The sequence below is a fragment of the Capra hircus genome, chromosome 1 (genome assembly GCF_001704415.2).
Source record: "Capra hircus breed San Clemente chromosome 1, ASM170441v1, whole genome shotgun sequence".
Taxonomy (NCBI): Eukaryota; Metazoa; Chordata; class Mammalia; order Artiodactyla; family Bovidae; genus Capra; species Capra hircus.
Genome location: NC_030808.1, coordinates 13,910,346 through 13,930,368, shown reverse-complemented (window position 1 = coordinate 13,930,368; position 20,023 = coordinate 13,910,346). Strand labels below are relative to the sequence as shown.

At 36.0% G+C, this 20,023-nt stretch overlaps 1 protein-coding gene across 2 annotated transcripts in view; it reads left to right on the top strand.

Annotated features, from left to right (window-relative positions):
• The window catches only part of NCAM2 (neural cell adhesion molecule 2), a 605,915-nt gene that overhangs the window by 522,860 nt on the left and 63,032 nt on the right, over positions 1 to 20,023 (top strand). For both annotated transcript variants that reach the window (XM_005674756.3, XM_013966137.2), the window contains exons 13-14: positions 13,670 to 13,789; positions 18,361 to 18,482. In XM_005674756.3, coding sequence (XP_005674813.1) covers positions 13,670 to 13,789; positions 18,361 to 18,482 — 242 coding nt within the window. The remainder of the gene's footprint in view (positions 1 to 13,669; positions 13,790 to 18,360; positions 18,483 to 20,023) is intronic.

Here is a 20,023-nt window from a genome sequence, read left to right as displayed (position 1 = left end):
TACATCAACATGAATCCGCCACGGGTGTACACATGTTCCCCATCCTGAAACCCCCTCCCCGTACCATCCCTCTGGGTCATCCCAGTGTACCAGCCCTGAGCATCCTGTATCTTGCATCGAACCTGGACTGAAAATTCACTTCATATATGATATTATACATGTTTCAATGCCATTCTCCCAAATCATCCCACCCTCTCCCTCTCCCACAGAGTCCAAAAGACTGGTCTCTACATCTGTGTCTCTTTTGCTGTCTTGCATACAGGGTTATCATTACCATCTTTCTAAATTCCATATATATGTGTTAGTATACTGTATTGGTGTTTTCCTTTCTGGCTTACTTCACTCTGTATAATAGGCTACAGTTTCATCCATCTCATCAGAACTGATTCAAATGTATTCTTTTTAATGGCTGAGTAATACTCCATTGTGTATATGTACCACTGCTTTCTTATCCATTCATCTGCTGATGGACATCTAGGTTGCTTCCATGTCCTGGCTATTAGAAACAGTGCTGCGACGAACATTGGGGTACACGTGTCTCTTTCAATTCTGGTTTCCTCGGTGTGTATGCCCAGCAGTGGGATTGCTGGGTCATAAGGCAGTTCTATTTCCAGTTTTTCAAGGAATCTCTGCACTGTTCTCCATAGTGGCTGTACTAGTTTGCATTCCCACCAACAGTGTAAGAGGGTTCCCTTTTCTCCACACCCTCTCCAGCATTTATTGCTTGTAGACTTTTGTATCACAGCCATTCTGACTGGCGTGAAATGGTACCTCACTGTGGTTTTGATTTGCATTTCTCTGATAATGAGTGACGTTGAGCATCTTTTCATGTGTTTGTTAGCCATCTGAATGTCTTCTTTGAAGAAATGTCTGTTTAGTCTCTGGCCCATTTTTTGATTGGGTCATTTATTTTTCTGGAATTGAGCTGCAGGAGTTGCTTGTATATTTTTGAGATTAATTCTTTGTCAGTTGCTTCATTTGCTATTATTTTCTCCCATTCTGAAGGCTGTCTTTTCACCTTGCTTATAGTTTCCTTTGTTGTGCAGAAGCTTTCGATTTTAATTAGGTCCCATTTGTTTATTTTTGCTTTTATTTCCAATATTCTGGGAGGTGGGTCATAGAGGATACTGTTGTAATTTATGTTGGAGAGTGTTTTGCCTATGTTCTCCTCTAGTTTCTGGTCTTACGTTTAGATGTTTAATCTATTTTGAGTTTATTTTTGTGTGTGGTGTTAGAAAGTGATCTAGTTTCATTCTTTTACAAGTGGTTGACCAGTTTTCCCAGCACCGCTTGTTAAAGAGATTGTCTTTTCTCCATTGTATATTCTTGCCTCCCTTGTCAAAGATAAGGTGTCCATAGGTGCATGAATTTATCTCTGGGTCTAGAACTTATGTGCAACATTATATTTTACAGGTATACAATGTAGTGAGTGATTCATGACTTTTAAAGGTTATAACTCATTAATACATGCTATTAAATATTAGCTATATTCCTTGTGTTGTGTAATGTATTTTTTACACAAAATATTTTATACTTCTTAATCACCTATCCTTTTATTGCTCCTCACCCTTCCTTCTCCCCACTGATAACCACTAGCTGTTCTTTATATCTGTGGGGCTATGCCTCTTTTATTGTGTTCGCTAGTATGTTGTGATTTTTGTGTTCCACTATCAGTGCTGTCATGCAATATTTGCCTTTCTCTGTCTGACATATTTCAATCAGCACAATACCCTCCAAGTCCATCCATGGTGCTGTATATAGCAAGTTTTCATTTTTTATGACTGAGTAGTATTTCAGTGTGTGTGTGTGTGCACCACATCTTCTTTATCCATTCACCTGTTAATGAACACTTATGTTGCTTCCATATCTTGGCAACTGTAAATAATGCTGCTGTGAATATTGAAGTGCATGTATCTTTTCTAATTATAGTTTTGGGGTTTTTTTCTGCCATATTCCTAGGAGTGGTTACTGGGTCATATGGAATTTCTAGTTTTAGTTTTATGAGAAACCATCAGTAATCAAAACGCTATGGTTCTGGCATGAAACAGATATATAAACCAATGGAATAGGGTAGAGACCTCAAAAATAAACCCACACATTTATGGTCAGTTAATCTATGACAAAGGAGGCAAAAATATTCAGTGGAGAAAACAAAATTTCTTTAGCAAGTGGTTCTGGGAAAACTGGACAGCTACCTGTAAAAGAATGAAATTAGAACACTTCCTAACACCATACACAAAACTAAACTCAAAATGGATTAAAGACCTAAATGTGAGGCAACCACTATAAAACTCTTACAAGAAAACAAGCAGAATATTCTTTGGCATAAATCACAGCAAGATCCTTTTTGACCCATTTCCCACAGTAATGAAAATATAAACAAATAAGACCTAATTAAACTTAAAAGCTTTGTACAGCAAAGGAACCCACAAAGAAGATGAAAGGACAACCCTCAGAATGGGAGTAATATTTGCAAATGAAGTAATTGGCAAAGGATTAATCTCCAAAATATACAACAACCTCATGCAGCTTCCTATTAAAAAAAAAAAAAACACACACACACACACACAAAAACAGCAAGTAACCTAGTCAAAAATGGGTGGAGGACCTAAACAGACATTTCTCCAAATAAAATATACAAATGGCCAACAAACACATGAAAAGATGCTCAACGTTTCTCATTATTAAAGAAATGCAGAGCAAAACTACAATGAGGTATGGTCATACACTTGTCTGAATGGCCATCTTCAAAAAATCTACAAACAATAAACATTGGTGAGGGTGTGGAACAAAGGGAATTCTCTTGCACTGTTGGTGAGAATGTAAATTGATACAACTACTATGGATACAACTATGGAGAACATTGTGGAGGTTCCTTTAAAAACTAAAAATACGGTATGAGCCAGCTATCGTACTAAGGAACATATATCCTGAGCAAGCCATAATTCAAAAAGAAATGTACACAATTCAAAAATAGCAAACAATTGATTAGAAATGAAGGGGATATCTGAATTCAGTGTGGAGAAAAGCAAAGCCTCTCTAGGAAAAATTTTGAATATTAATATGAGTTTAAAATAATAGTATATAACTTCCTTGAATATGGAGGAATAAAGAATTTAGAAAAACTAAAAACTCTGGAGGAGACAAACTCTCCAAGCTGCACATGGTGAATAGATTCAGAATCTTGCTCACTTTCTGGGGGGAATTTCTGGATTGTCTTGTGGTTTGGTGTGTGGATAAATAAGAACATAAATGATAGAGTAAGATCAGTTCATTCCTCATTATTTGGAAATGTGTCTAGGAACCTTGGTATATAAGGTTATATATATGATATATAAACTAAACTAATTTAGTGTTTTAAAAATACTTAAAACTGAAAGAATAAGTTTCCCAAAATGCACCATAGGCAGAAGGAAATGTCTTTTTTCCTGCAGTGAGAAACTTAAGAACTCTTAATAATCAGATTGTTCAATCTGACTTTATTCTGAATCTTTCGTTATTGCATCTTACTGTAATCGTAATGTGTTCCTGTGAACTATAGGAAAAATCATTGAGTTGTGTCCATCTTACAGTGCTGAGAATATGTGAAGATCATCAGTATGGATTTGCATTGTTTATTCTAGTGAGAATCCAGAAATACATGCATGTCTGTATGCTAAGTCGCCTCAGTTGTGTCCAGCTGTCTGTAAAACTATGGACTGTAGCCCACCAGGCTCCTCTGTTCATGGGATTCTCCAGGCAAGAATACTGGAGTGGGTTTTCTTTCCCTCCTCCGGGGAGTCTTCCTGACCTAGGGATTGGACCCACATCTTACATCTCCTGCATTGGCAGGAGGGTTCTTTAACACTAGGTCCACATTGGAAAGCCCTAGAAATAGATAACTAAGTAAAATATTCTGAGAAATAAGTTCTGCCTTCTAATAGCTTAAATCTTGGAAGAAAAGTATATGCAGAATTACTCTTTGTATAGTTTTTACTTTTATATGTAATTAATGTCTTTGAGTGAAAGTGAAAGTCAGTCAGTCGTGTCTGATTCTTTGTGACCCCATGGATTACATAGTTCATGGAATTCTCCAGACCAAAATACTGGAGTGGGTAGCCTTTCCCTTCTCCAGGTGATCTTCCCAACCCAGGAATTGAACCCAGGTCTCCCACATTGCAGGTGGATTCTTTACCAGCTGAGCCACAGGGGAAGCCCAAGGATACTGGAGTGGGTACCCTATTCCTTCTCCAGTGAATCTTCCCAACCCAGGAATCGAACTGGGGTCTCCTGCATTACAGGTGGATTTTTTACCAGTTGAGTTATCAGGGGAGCCCCATGTCTTTGAGAGAGGATACATTTTCCTCACTTTTGAGTTTATGAGGACTTTTTGGATTCCTTGGTTGCAGTGATTTTCTGAACTCTGATTTTACAGTCTGAGATGCAAGCATGGGACAATGCAAAGCTTTAAGATAGAATCCACACTTTGCTACTTCTTGACTGTTTGATCCTCTGAGCCCGCATTTATTTATCTGTGAAATGAAGGATACAACAGATCTGGACTTGTCTAGGTATACAATGATATATCATCAAATAGAATTTGAGTGGTGGATTCTTTGAAAAACCAAAACATTTTATTTGAGGAAGTAAAATGTTCTTTAAATGTTCAGTAATGCAAGAATAAATTGAATAAACTAGGGATCAAGGATAACAAGTGTAGATTTAGAAAATGTCTGTTTAGGATCAGTTTTTAAGTAAGCTTTTATTTAGCATATGTTTTAAAGTGTCAACTAAAAAACTCTTTATTGCCTTCTCATTATGCATTTGAAATATGTCGGCTCTGTGAGGGCAAGAGACAATGCATACAATATGTGTGCTATGTGTTCTGCCCATAAGAATTTACAATAGAAAGCTTCTCTCAGTAAAGCATTCAGAATCCAAAGTGGAAGGCATAATTGATAACATAAAAAATATGTATAAATGTTATTCAATTCAGTTCAGTCACACAGTTGTGTCCAACTCTTTGAGACCCCATGGACTGCAGCACACCAGGCTTCCCTGTTCATCAACAACTCCTAGAGCTTGCTCAAATTCATGTCCATTGAGTTGGTGATGCCATCCAACCATCTCTTCCTCTGTTGTCCCCTTCTCCTCCTACCTAGTCTTTCCCAGGATCAGAGTCTTTTCCAGTTTGTCAGTTCTTTGCATCAGGTGGCCAAAATATTGGAGCTTCAGCTTCAGCATCAGTCCTTCCAATGAATATTCAGGACTGATTTCCTTTTGGATCGACTGGTTGGATCTCCTTGTAGTCCAAGGGACTCTCAAGAATCTTCTCCAGCACCACAGTTCAAAAGCATCAGTTTTTAGGCACTCAGCTTTCTTTATAGCTCAACTCTCACATCCATATATGACTACTGGAAAAAACATGGCTTTGACTAGACAGACTTAATAGCATTTATTAAGAGGTTAAATAGCTAAAATGTGGCTTTGAGTTTTTATAACCATGGTGCAGAGAGGGACATTTAGTTACAAAAGCTTTAACTTCAGCTCCTAAATCCTTCCCCCCGCAAAAAAGGAGAAAAACAAAAAAGTTTATAACATAAAAAAGTAATTTTGTTTAGATATTTTGGGAAATTAGCATATTTGTGAATGAACAAAAATAATATTCTGATTACTTTTAGTTATTCAAGATACTTCTCATGGGTATTTTATAAAAAATTATTAATTTAGATTATAGAAAAAAAATTTTGGTAATTATTTATCTATCATCATTTATATACTAAGTGGATCCTAAAGAAAATCAGTCAAACTCCATTAGATGAATAATTTCTATGTGATAAGAAGTATTATATTTTAAATGTAAAAATTATGAATAGTTTATGAAAATAATTTTGGTGAAACTATTCTTTATTTTAAACAAGGTTTTAGCAAAAAGTATATTTCAAGGAGAAGCTATTTAATTCAAGACAATGTTAAATTGTTTTATTGTTTTTATGCATCATTTATGCTCACAGTGAAAAAGAACATGAAAAGCAGTACAGGAAAGAAGAAACTTAAATAAATTCAGAAATGATGAGCTGTGGTTTTAAAATAGTGTCATCAATATATTGTTTTAGTTAAAGCCCAACACAAATAGTACATGATTATTTACTTTTTCTTTCTACTCTTCATCAAGGAATATATTCATTTGAATTATTTATTATAAATAATATATCCCTAAACTTATTTATATTAATAGTATATATATTTATATCTGTGCATGCTCAGTCATGTCCAACTCTTTGCAACCCCATAGCCCACCAGACTCCTCTGTCCATGGAATTTCCCAAGTAAGAATATTGGAGTAGGTTGCCATTTCCTGCACCAGGGAATCTTCCTGAACCAGGGATCAAACCCACATCTTTGTCTCTTGCATTGACAGATAGGTTCTTTACTGCTGTGTCACCTGGGAAGCCCATAGGATGTATTTAAACAACTTATATATTATGATCTATAAAAATCTTTAAGATAGTTTTAAAAAGTGAGATCATATTCTTTTGCAACTGATGGAATCTTTAAAGACTATATAATTTGTGCAAAAATAAAATGTATACTTTCAAGAGTACATGAAAATATAGTTGAACTGAGATGAGTATTTGCATAAACCGCTTAAGAAAACTTGAAGACACTTTGCATTAATAATGAATAATCCCAACATATTATTTTCATGTATGTAAAGAATAACTGAGGTCAAAATTATGCATTATGGAAATAAATGTTAAAACATTACTTTTATTTTTATTCAAACCTGTTGTAAACTTCTGCAGAAAGGAGTAAGAGAATTTTCTCTCTCCAAAAAAAGCTATCTTGTCTTGTTTCTTATTTTAACTGTTTACACAACAAAAGTTGAATCTCAGATGAAGAACTCTGGGGATTTCATTATATTTGAAGATTTATTGGAGGAGATGAAGAGCAGGTGAAATTTGGAATGATCAGTTCTATCCTAGACAAGCTTTGTGATTGTTCATGGCTATCTGATGTTTTTCAAGTTTGTGATAACCTGAACAGTTGTGTGTTAGATGGATGATACAGCAGTTCTACACCAAGGGAGTCCTTATCTCTACATTGAATGACCCATGGACAAAAAACCCATGGAGACATCTGGGGTTTAAGAGAGTGAAGAGAGTAAGGTTAAATTTTCATCTAACTTTAGACTTTTGCTAAACCTAATTAGTTTGTAAATATTAATATGTAATTTACCTCACTCTGAGAGTTGTAAATATTCAGTAGCCTCTGCTTCTCTTGACAGCCAAAGGGAGGAACTGACAATCCATTTTCTAAACAACCAAAGTATATTTTGTTCAACTTCTTTAAGAAAAACTCAATTCCCTTCTTAGAGAATACAAATAAAATTTTTCTCTCTAGTAATATCATTTCCATACTTGTAAAAATAATGTTTAAAAAGTTCTATTTTCCTTTCATTTGTCAGTTAAAATGTCACTGATTTTTAGTGTATCTCAATACATTATTGCCATGTATTTGCTGAACTCTTTACATTTATAGCCAGATAACAAAATGGCCATTTATAAAACACAGTTATATTTAAATCAATCAGAAACATTACATTAGTGAGAGAAACCAGCGTTTTTATAGAGCTTGCCCTTGTTGCCATGTCAAAGGAGAATTCATGGTTGTTTATAATTTTCAGAAGAATTGCATTATGGTTCTAAATCAGCATGAATATAATGGACTTTTGGACTCAGAGGGAGGGAGAAGGTGGGATGATTTGGGAGAATGACATTCTAACATGTATACTATCATGTAAGAATTGAATCGCCAGTCTATGTCTGATGCAGGATACAGCATGCTTGGAGCTGGTGCATGGGGATGACCCAGAGAGATGTTATGGGGAGGGAGGTGGGAGGGGGGTTCATGTTTGGGAACGCATGTAAGAATTAAAGATTTAAAAAAAAAAAAAAAGTAAATCAGCATGAATATAACTATGAAAGACTTAAATGTTTGCCATTTGTCCTTAGAGAACTTTTAGTGGTTTGTAATCTAGACCTACTTTCACCTAATTTTTGAGTTTGAATTTTGAATAAATTATAGAGAAAGAACCCATCCCACACCTTAGTTTGTGGTTCTGTTATTCTATTGTATGGACACATTGGGGAAAAGAAAGTCTTTCATTAACTAACTTCATAATTTGAGGGGCTCTATTATAGAGTACAAGGTCTTTGTATTTCAAGTGGTGGTTTGCTTTCAAGCCCTACCTTGTGTATTCAGAAACCTTATGTTTGATAATACGTCAGTAAATTATGGACAATTTAACATATATATCCTCTCATTTAAGAAAGACAAGCCAGATTACAGACACAGGCTTTGCCTCCCCTGAATCCTTACCTTTCCCTCTCTTTAAATGAGCCCCAACTTATGGAGTTCTTTCAATTTCACACAGTAATCCTTATGTTCACACAATGTTAATAAGCCTCATAATAAGGGTTATTGTACCAAAACCTTTAGAGTCAGAACTCAAAAACAGACTGAATTGTTGTATATAAACTTTATAAAACTGGCTTTAACCGGTTTACTTCCATGTCGCTCCCCTATAATTTGCAAAGTCCTCTATAAAAGGCCTCCCCCTCTGCTTTACCTTTAGCCCAGTGTTGTAATAACTGCTCACCATCATTGTACCCTTGTTGCTTCTCTCCTCCTCAAATTGCTCTGCTGTGAAATTCAGTTATTAGAAAAGAGTCTTAGCACAGAAAACAAAAATATTAATAAGAGCAACATGGATAAAATCAATTGTGAATTGATCATCCTGTGATTCAAGAAATGAGTCTCCCTGTGGCAGAAGTAGAGAGGCACTCAAAGTGCCTCACGATCTCTATGAAATATGAGAGGAAGAGGAATGCTGACAATCCAAGCCAGAAAGAGCTTTTACTCAAATCATTCAGATCATTCACGTAGGGTACCTTTTTTTAATGTGTGTAGTTATGGGGTGGGTAGTGGGAGATGGGCTTCAAGTATTTAATCCAAGGAATATCAGCTTTTTCCTTAATTTGATATGCTCTGATTCTTTGATAACACTATTGTTATTCATTTTTAATCTAAAAAGATGAATAGTCTGACCTCCAGGCTTCTGAAGAAATGACAAATTGTATTTGGAATTAAAATTGTGTGATTTAAATTCTGTTGCTTTTCTTGTTTGTATAAAGACAAACAACTGAATATAAGCATTACCAGTCCCTCACAGCTGTGTTAGTTAAACTTGTGATTTTAAAACAATGGTAAAGGAATTCCCTGGTGGTCCAGTGGTTAAGACTCCATGCTTCCCCTGCAGGTGGTATGGGTTGGATTGCTGGCCAGGGAATTAAGATCCTCTTGCCGTGGAGTGCAGCCAAAAATAAATAAATAAAACAATGGTAAGCGGCTGCATCTTTACATCATAGAATATGGAGAACATATTGCATACCAAAGTTGTCTGTAGCAGTAAAAGCATCTATGGCAAACTCTCCTATATTCTTGTGTAGTATACTCTGTATATAGATTATATGTGTAAATGTTTATAAGTATCACTGTGACTGTAGCCCACCAGGCTCCTCTGTCCATGGTATTCTCCAGGCAACAATGGAATAGAGTGGGTAGCATCCCCTTAGCCAGGGGTCTTTCCCACCAGGGATCAAATCTGGGTCTCCTGCAATGCAGGCAGATTCTTTACCATCTGAGCCACCTGGGAAGTCCAATCTACACCTACTTTCAACTAATTTTTTATACTTTTGTCTCTATAAAACTTAATAAAAGTGTTTTGATTTAGAAGTTGAGATGAAAAACTCAGCCCTAAGACTTGGTTGAACCTCAGTCAGTGGTGGAATCATATCCAGAGCCATGGGACTTATTTCATGCATCTAAAGCCTGCATCACTAAATGCCTTACTACAAATGTTATTACAACCTGGCTAGTTTCTGCACTAGTCTCTCATAAGTCTCCATGCTACAAACACAAACTACTCTGTGACATTACTGATTGTCCAAGGGCCCATGCATTTTTGTTACAACCCCTGAAAACGAAACTCACTTTTATAAAGCATTAATCTCTGCAGGTCTAGCTTGCTTTGATTTTGAATGTGTTAGTTGCTCGGTCATGTCCAACTATTTGCAGTCTTATGGACTGTAGCCTGCCAGATCTGTCATGGAATTCTCCAGGTAGAATACTGGAATGGGTCACCATTCCCTTCTCCAGGGTATCTTCCTCACCCAGGGATCGAACCTGGGTCTCCTGCATTGCAGGCAGATTATTTTTCAACTGAGCCACTGGGGAAGTCCCACTTTGATTTTAAATTTGCTATATTTTTAGCTTATTAAATGATAAAATATGACACAATTTTAACTTTTAAATTCCTTCTTATGCAGATCTTGAGCAGAAGCTTTCTCTCTTAAACTCAGTGGGACTTGAAGTTCTTAGCATTTCAGCTGCCTAACTCTTAGTTTGAGTCCTTCTCCATTTCCATGACCAGTTTCATCTCCCACTAGCCATTTCTTTATTGCAAATGAATTCTTTTTCTTGGGCTGATATTTCTCTGAAGCCAGCTCACCAGCCAACTGTGTTTGGGTTTCCTAAAAAATCCTTTCAGAAGTAACTGAATTCAAGGCTGACTTTCCAATTTATCCTTGCAGCTTCTAATCAGTTGGATTCCCCTGCTAATCCAGTTTTTCTCAGTTGGCCTCCTTTAACTTTGACACTGTGTGTTTTCATCTGAGGTTTTCACAAGGCTGTGTGCTCTCTAAAGCAAGTGCAGTTTTCTTACCCAGTAGAGAAAATGAGAAATAAAAATGGAAATTTCATTATGGAAAATGTATTCTTTTGAATGATTTTAAAACATCTATACTGGATTAATATCTGTCTGGTTGATATCTTAACCATATTTTTGCCATTAACATTTATCTAGTATATATGATAATATTGGAGAAAAGAAGGGAGCACAAGAAGTATCAAATTCTCTAAGTATATTCATTCAACCTAAAATGAAAAATGTCATCTAGTGAATATATATTATAATGTAATTATTAAAAACAGGTTAATAAACTATATTGGGATTTTATTCATTTTGTCTCATCTTCAGTCATTGTTCATGTTAATAGTCTTACAGATATGTGCCTGATTACTCATGATTTAATCTTTTATGATTGATTATATTTTCTATTATGAATTGATCATTTGACTTTGAGGTTTTCCCACTGGCATAATAGTGAAGAATCCACCTGCAATGCAGGAGACACAGGAGATGCAGGTACAAGCCCTGAGTGGGAACGAGAAAACAGCAACCCACTCCTGTATTCTTACCAGGAAAATCCCATGGAAAAATCCCATGGACAAAGGAGGCTGGCAGGCTACAGTCCATGGGGTCACAAAGAGTCAGACACAACCGAGCGACTGAGCACATTTGACTGCACATTTGACTTTAAATTATTATGTAAACCACACATAACTTCCTTTTGATTGGTCATCAAGGCATTTCCATGTCTACTTTTTAATGTTTACTCTGTTTAGCAAAAGCAGTAAGGATAGAGGCAACTATGGAATTTTATTAGTTCCACCAAAGGTATTTGTAAAGATGCAAAATTTTGAAATCTGCAAATGTATTTAAAACCTTCTGGCAAATTAAAAGGACTGTCATGACCCAGGGAATATTTCTGATAAAATTTTATATGCCTGTACTTTTTCAGATTGTTTCTTCTCCTTTGTGTTGTGTTGTATCCAGGGCTGGTATGGTAAATACTCAAGAAGAAATTCAGAGAGAGATATGAGAGATGACAGGCTTCAAGCTAGCATTAAAATAATTTGATTTGATTTGAAGTTATCAAGCAAATGAGCCACTTTTATAACCATCGGCTGAATGACACTTCTTTGACATGACTCAAACATCTTATACTGGAGATCAGACTTCTAAATATTGAATTTCATATTTCCAATAAACTCTGTACCACTCACCTATATATTGATTGATTGATATTGAATATTTTATTGTGGCTTATGTATAAGAGGTTGGAGAAAGTCAGTCTGAGGTTCAAAGAGAATATTAGTTTCAATGACTTATTCACAAGTAATATTTACAATGCAGGACTATGAATGATGCAGCATTCCTCTGTTCTGTGGATTTCTGGTATAACATGAGGTTTGCTGGGAGTGGGTGTATTATGATTTGAAACATCCTAACATGAGAAACGCTGGACTGGGAGAAACGCTGGACTGGAAAAAACACAAGCTGGAATGAAGATTACCGGGAGAAATATCAATAACCTCAGATTGCAGATGACACCACCCTTATGGCAGAAAGTGAAGAGGAACTAAAAAGCCTCTTGATGAAAGTAAAAGAGGAGAGCGAAAAAGTTGGCTTAAAGCTCAACATTCAGAAAACGAAGATCATGGCATCCGGTCCCATCACTTCAAGGGAAATAGATGGGGAAACAGTGGAAACAGTGTCAGACTTTATATTTTGGGGCTCCAAAATCACTGCAGATGGTGATTGCAGCCATGAAATTAAAAGACGCTTACTCCGTGGAAGAAAAGGTATGACCAACCTAGATAGCATATTGAAAAGCAGAGACATTACTTTGTCGACTCTGGTCCGTCTAGTCAAGGCTATGGTTTTTTCAGCAATCACGTATGGATGTGAGACTTGGACTGTGAAGAAGGCTGAGCGCCGAAGAATTGATGCTTTTGCACTGTGATATTGGAGAAGACTCTTTTTTTTAAAAAAAAAATTTTATTTATTTATTTATTTTTACTTTATTTTACTTTACAATACTGTATTGGTTTTGCCATACATTGACATGAATCCACCATGGGTGTACATGCATTCCCAAACATGAACCCCCCTCCCACCTCCCTCCCCATAACATCTCTCTGGGTCATCACCGTGCACCAGCCCCAAGCAAGGAGAAGACTCTTGAGAGTCCCTTGGACTGCAAGGAGATCCAACCAGTCCATTCTGAAGGAGATCAACCCTGGGATTTTTTGGAAGGAATGATGCTAAAGCTGAAACTCCAATACTTTGGCCACCTCATGCAAAGAGTTGACTCATTGGAAAAGACTTTGATGCTGGGAGGGATTGGGGGCAGAAGAAGAAGGGGACGACAGAGGATGAGATGCCTGGATGGCATCACTGACTCAATGGACACGAGTCTGAGTGAACTCCGGGAGTTGGTGATGGACAGGGAGGCCTGGCTGCTGCGATTCATGGGGTTGCAAAGAGTCGGACATGACTGAGTGACTGAACTGAACTGAACTGAACTGAACATGAAAGTACAAGATATAGATCATTAAATACACATCTTAGCTTTCATTAGGGTAGACAAAATATTTGAGATGCATTCAGTAAAGATGTTTTATTTAAATCCTTTTTATTCTTGAATATTGAAAAAAATGAAAGAAAATATATGTTATTTTCTACTTTGTGAATGTAAGTATCATGAAAGGAACTATTAATTTTCTTCTTGGAAGTTATTGCATCTGGGTAAAAAGTTAAAATAGAGATGAAGAAGACAATTGCCCACAAATCATTCTCCATTTATGTATAGCTCTTATGCTATTCAGATATTTCATGGAAAGATTAATTCAGTGATACTGTTCCACTCAACTTTATAATAGTTTGATTAGTTTTACTTATTAAAATGTATTAATCATACACATATCTTTTTTTTTCTTTTAGCAATGGTTGTTTTGAGCAATCTGGAACCAAATACAACTTATGAAATCAGGGTTGCAGCTGTAAATGGAAAAGGACAAGGAGACTATAGTAAAATAGAAATTTTCCAAACATTACCAGTCCGTAAGTAATCTGTGTTTTGCTCTCTGTTGTCATTCTCTTCCTTCAAACTTAAATGGGATACTAAAATACAGGGAGACATTTCAACACTTTGAGAAAGTGAATTATGTCTTTGTTGAAGTGGCTGCTGAAGATGGTGGCATGTCAGACTTACAAAGAGTAACTTTGTTCTGAAGCAAGGAGAAAAAAGCACACTGCAATATATACAGTAAATTTGTTCCCATTAGGAAAGTGTCTTACTTTTTCAGTCTGATTAATTAGATTGTAGTGCTCAGTCTGTATTCAAAGAGAGAGTAGAAAAGTATCTGTGCAATAAATTTAACATTCTGTTTTGCTGAAGCATTACCATTGCCTGTGTTCCACGGATTACATAGACCCTAAGTATGAGAAAAAGGCACCACTAAATTAATTCATTGCAATGGTGACTGGAGGAAAAGAATAACTGCTGAATCCCCCTTCTTATTACTATCCTGTTTTGGAGTATTTAACTGCATTTAAAGAGACACGTGTACCCCAATGTTCATCGCAGCACTGTTTCTAATAGCCAGGACATGGAAACAACCTAGATGTCCATCAGCAGATGAATAGATAAGAAAGCTGCGGTACATAGACACAATGGAGTATTACTCAGCCATTAAAAAGAATACATTTGAATCAGTTCTAATGAGGTGGATAAAACTGGAGCCGATTATACAGAGTGAAGTAAGCCAGAAAGAAAAACACCAATATAGTATACTAACACATATATATGGAATTTAGAAAGATGGTAATGATAACCCTGTATGTGAGAGAGCAAAAGAGACAAAGATGTATAGAACAGTCTTTTGGACTCTGTGGGAGAGGGAGAGGGTGGGATGATTTGGGAGAATGGCATTGAAACATGTATACTGTCATGTAAGAAATGAATTGCCAGTCTATGTTCGATACTGAATACAGGATTCTTGGGGCTGGTGCATGGGGATGATCCAGAGAGATAATATGGGGTGGGAGGTGGGAGGGGGGTTCAGGATTGGGAACTCATGTACACCCGGGGCGGATTCATGTCAATGTATGGCAAGACCAATACAGTATTGTAAAGCAAAATAAATTAAAAATAAAAATTAAAAAAATAGTATAGATTTCCTTTATGTTGAATAAACTGTTAAAAAATATGAGAAAATTGAGTGTGACAGAGCAAACACCATTACATAATCTATGCATCAGTTCAGTTCAGTTGCTCAGTTGTGTCAGACTCTTTGTGACCCTTTGGACTGCTGTACATCAGGCTTCCATATGCATCACCAACTCCCAAGCTTTCTCATGCTCATGTCCATTGAGGCGGTGATGCCATCCACCATCTGATCCTCTGTCATCCCTGTCTTCTCCTGCCTTCAATCTTTCCCAGCATCAGGATCTTAACCAACGAGTCAGGTCTTCACATCAGGTGGCCAAAGTATTGGAGTTTCAGCTTCAGCATTGGTCCTTCCAATGAATATTCAGGATTGATTTTCTTTAGGATGGATTGCTTGGATCTCTTTGCAGTCCAAGGGACTCTCAAAAGTCTTTTTCAATACCACAGTTCAAAAGCATCAGTTCTTCTCACATCCATACATGACTACTGGAAAAACTATAGCTTTGACAAGATGGACCTTGCTGGCAAAGTAATGTCTCTGCTTTTTAAAATTCTATCTAGGTTGTTCATGGCTTTTCTTCCAAGGAACAAATGTCTTTTAATTTCATGGCTTCAGTCACCATCTGCAGTGATTTTGGAGCCCCCCAAAATAAGGTCTCTCACTGTTTTCATTGTTTCCCCACGAAGTGTTGGGACAGATGCCATGATCTTAGTTTTCTGAATGTTGAGCTTTAAGCCAACTTTTTCACTCTCCTCTTTGACTTTCATCCAGAGGCCCTTCAGTTCTTCTTCACTTTATGCCATGAGGGTGGTATCATATGCATATCTGAGGTTATTGATATTTCTCCTGGCAATCTTGATTCCAGCTTGTGCTTCATCCAGTCCAGCATTTCTCATGATGTACTCTGCATATAAGTTAAATAATCAGGGTGACAATATACAGTCTAGACATAATCCTTTCTCAATTTAGAACCAGTCTATTGTTCCATGTCCAGTTCTAACTCTTGCTTCTTGACCTGTATACAGATTTCAAAGGAAGCAGATCAGGTGGTCTGGTATGCCCATCTGTTTTAGAATTTTCCACAGTTTGTCATGATCCACATGGTCAAAGAACTTGGGGTAGTAAATAAAGCATAAGTAGATGTATTTGTGGAAGTCTCTCACTTTTTTGATGATCTAAGGGATGTTGGCAATTTGATCTCTGGTTCCTCTCCCTTTTCTAAATCCAGATTGAACATCTGGAATTTCCTGGTTCACGTACTGTTGAAGCTTGGCTTGGAGAATTTTGAGCATTACTTTGCTATGTGTGTAAGATGAGTGCAATTGTGCGGTAGTTTGAACATTCTTTGGGTTTGCCTTTCTTTGGGATTGGAATGAAAACTGACCTTTTCCAGTCCTGTGGCCACTGCTGAGTTTTCCAAATTTGCTGGCATATTGAGTTCAGCACATTCGTAGCATCATCTTTTAGGATTTGAAATTGCTCAACTGGAATTCCATCACCTCCACTAGCTTTGTTTGAATTCATGCTTCCTAAGGCCCACTTGACTTCACATTCCAGGATGTCTGGCTCTAGGTGAGTGATCACACCATCATGGTTATCTGCGTCATGAAGATCTTTTTTGTATAGTCCTTCTGTGTATTCTTGCCCCCTCTTCTTAACATTTTCTGCTTCTGTTAGGTCTATACTATTTCTGTCCTTTATTATGCCCATCTTTAGATGAAAAGTTCTCTTCATATCTCTAATTTTCTTGAAGAGATCTCTAGTCTTTCTCATCCTATTGTTTTCCTCTATTTCTTGCATTGATCACTGAAGAAGGCTTTCTTATCTCTCCTTGCTATTCTTTGGAGCTCTGCATTCAAATGGGTATATCTTTTTTTTTTTTTTTTTCCTCCTTTGCCTTTTGCTTGTCTTGTTTCCTCAGCTATTTGTAAGATCTCCTCAGACAACCATTTGGCCTTTTTACATATCTTTTTCTTGAGGATGGTCTTGATCCCTGCCTCCTGTACAATGTCACAAACCTCCCTCCATAGTTCTTCAGGCACTCTGTCTATTAGATCTAATCCCTTGTATCTATTTGTCACTTCTACTGTATGATCATAAGGGATTTGATTTAGTTCCTACCTGAATGGTCTAGTGGTTCTCCCTACTTTCTTCAATTTCAGTCTGAATTTAGCAATAAGGAGTTCATGATCTGAGCCACAGTCAGCTCCTGGTCTTGCTTTTGCTGACTGTATAGAGTTTCTCCATCTTTGGTTGTAAAGAATATAATAAATCTGATTTCGGTATTGACTATCTGGTGATGTCCATGTGTAGAGTCTTCTCTTATGTTATTGGGAGAGTGTTTGGGATGACAATCTATGCAATCCTCTGCTTATTATATACTTATGTTAGGGCAGTCAAATTGACTGCAATAATTGTCTTAATTTATGACCAAGTCTTTTCTGTTGGTTATCATAAAATGTCAGATATGTTGTCTATTCTCCATTCCTGATGCCAGAGTCTTTTTCAGTGTCTCTTTTTCACCAGGACCGCTGCAAATAGATCTTGACTCAAAACCCCACCTCCTGACTAAAATTACCCTAGAATGACTTAACCTCATTTTAATAGAGCTATCCTTTCTCTGCTTATAATCCTCAGCAACCCCACTCTTCATATTTAGTCTTTCTCATATTCTCTTATTGAATCCTTTTAAGATGTTTGTACTTTTTTTTTATAGAAGTTTAAATTTATATACAGAAAACATAGTATGTTAACAGCATATAAATCATCTCATTTCATAATATATTCACACTAATGCTGATCCTCTTCCACTTCTGTGGAACTCTGTTCATATTAAACATATTATATTTATTGTAAGACCATCTTTGTGTGAAGAATAACACCAAAGTTAGTATTTTCATAAAGTGAGCATTTTTAAAGAACTTTGAAATCCATGTATAGTTTGAATACTATAAAATTTATTTATTCAAATTTATATCTAGCTTAACAATGTCCATTAGAAGAGATGAAAAATTGCTAATTTATTATATTTCTGGTAGGTATATATTTTAGATAGCTTTATGACTTAATATGTTTATGTTAATATATATTTACAAATGTTTACAAATTTAATTTATATTAGAAAAATAAATGATAGTATGCTATCAGTACAAGAAATAAAGCTTAAGGCTTGTGTAATGCGGTGAGTTCTATTCTTAGAGCCTTTGCCCATCAGTATAAATGATATATATGATTTTGAGATTTCACAATTTTCGTATGATACTTCTAGATTTATGAATGTTGCTGTTTCTTGGATGGATAAAAGAGGGCCAAAAGTTATATTACAACAAAGGACAAATAGAAAATGGTAAACACAGGATGATATACATTTTGTTATATGACTGTGTTTTTTTTATTAAAATACAGTATCTCTACATCTATGAAATGTGTGCCAATATCAAGAATGTTCTATTGCTTATATAGGTGAACCGAGTCCTCCATCCATACATGGACAGCCAAGCAGTGGGAAGAGTTTTAAGCTAAGTATCACCAAACAGGATGATGGTGGAGCCCCTATTTTAGAATACATCGTGAAATATAGAAGTGTAAGTACCCTGTTTATTATCATTTTGTGGTATTTTCAAATTGCATTAAATTTTCATGAATTCATAAATACATCAGAAGTAAATACATATTAAATACATTGTTGTTAAACAATGTAAACAGTTCTCATAGGAATTCAAATGCTAATTTTCCGTTTCTGAAATTCATCATTACATATTATAGAATGTTTGCTTGTTTTCATAAAACCTAAGCATAGATAATCAAAATAACATGGTGTTCATGTGGTTTCTAAATCTCATGTTGTTCATTTCTTGCCATGGTATTCATATTGTGATTTTTTTAAACTTAGCTACTTTTCAGAAATGAGATACAATTTTTCCCTTTCTTTCTGAGTTTAGCAGAATATTTCACCTTCCATTCTACTTGATTTTAGTAACTTCACACTAAGCTATTTTTTCAACTTTAGTTACTTCAGGTAGGATTCATACCTCAAAATTACTTCATAATTAATTTTTATGAATTATTAAATTTTTATTAACTCAAAGTACATTACCATTTAAATGGATTGTAAAAAATAAATCACTCTAATCAGCATTTAGCAAACAATGAATGGCCACATTTAACTTGAGAAAGAGGGAATAGATTTCTTCAAGTTTAGTTAGCACTAACTAATATGGGATTTTGGACAACTCAAAGCTGCCGTGGGACTTGTCATCTATATAGGGAATGAAGGATCTCTTGTTTTACAGAGTGATGGAAAAGTCACCTGATGGACTCTACCTTCATCTGAAAAATAATACCGAAGTTCACTAGAGGTGATTTCTGTTAACAGCTTTACCATAAGAACCATTGAGTATTTAGTGTGGAATATGTTGAAAGGTGGAACACAATTTTATACTAAATTATGTGAAGTTTATTTACTAATGGTTATTATTATCCCTGGCTCAGTAGTAAAGAATCTATCTAAGGCAGGAGATGCAGATTCAATCCCTGGGTTGGGAAGATCCTCTGAAGGAAATGGCAACCTACTCCAGTATTCTTGCCTGGAGAATCCCATGGACAGTGGAGCCTGGTGGGCTACAGTTCATGGGGTTGCAAAAAGTCAGACATGACTTAGCGACTAAACAGTAACATGATTATCCCCATAATAGCATATCAATTCTATTTATTTGTTTTCCTTTTCACCCTTTCAAAATTCACTTTAGTGTGTTTAATAAGTTCCCTTAAGCCTATTTCCTATTCAAATGCATGTGCTACTATCATTTTTAATTCACATACATCCTTTTATATTTATATCACCTGCTCATTTCATGTAATTTTTGAAGTGTTACACGAAATTTAAAAGTTTATCTAGCTTCCAAGTTGGCATGATGACATTTTTGTATTTGCTTTGTGTTGTCAGTGTAATGGTGCCCTTACAAAACAGGTTGAAAATTATCCCCCCTTTTTTGCTACATCAGGCATACTTTGGAAATTTAAGTGATTGTATTATTTATAATTTAATTTTTCTACCTTCTGTTAGTAATGTTTATGATTAGCCCCATAATGTCTCAATTTCATGCTTATGTTTACTGAACTTATT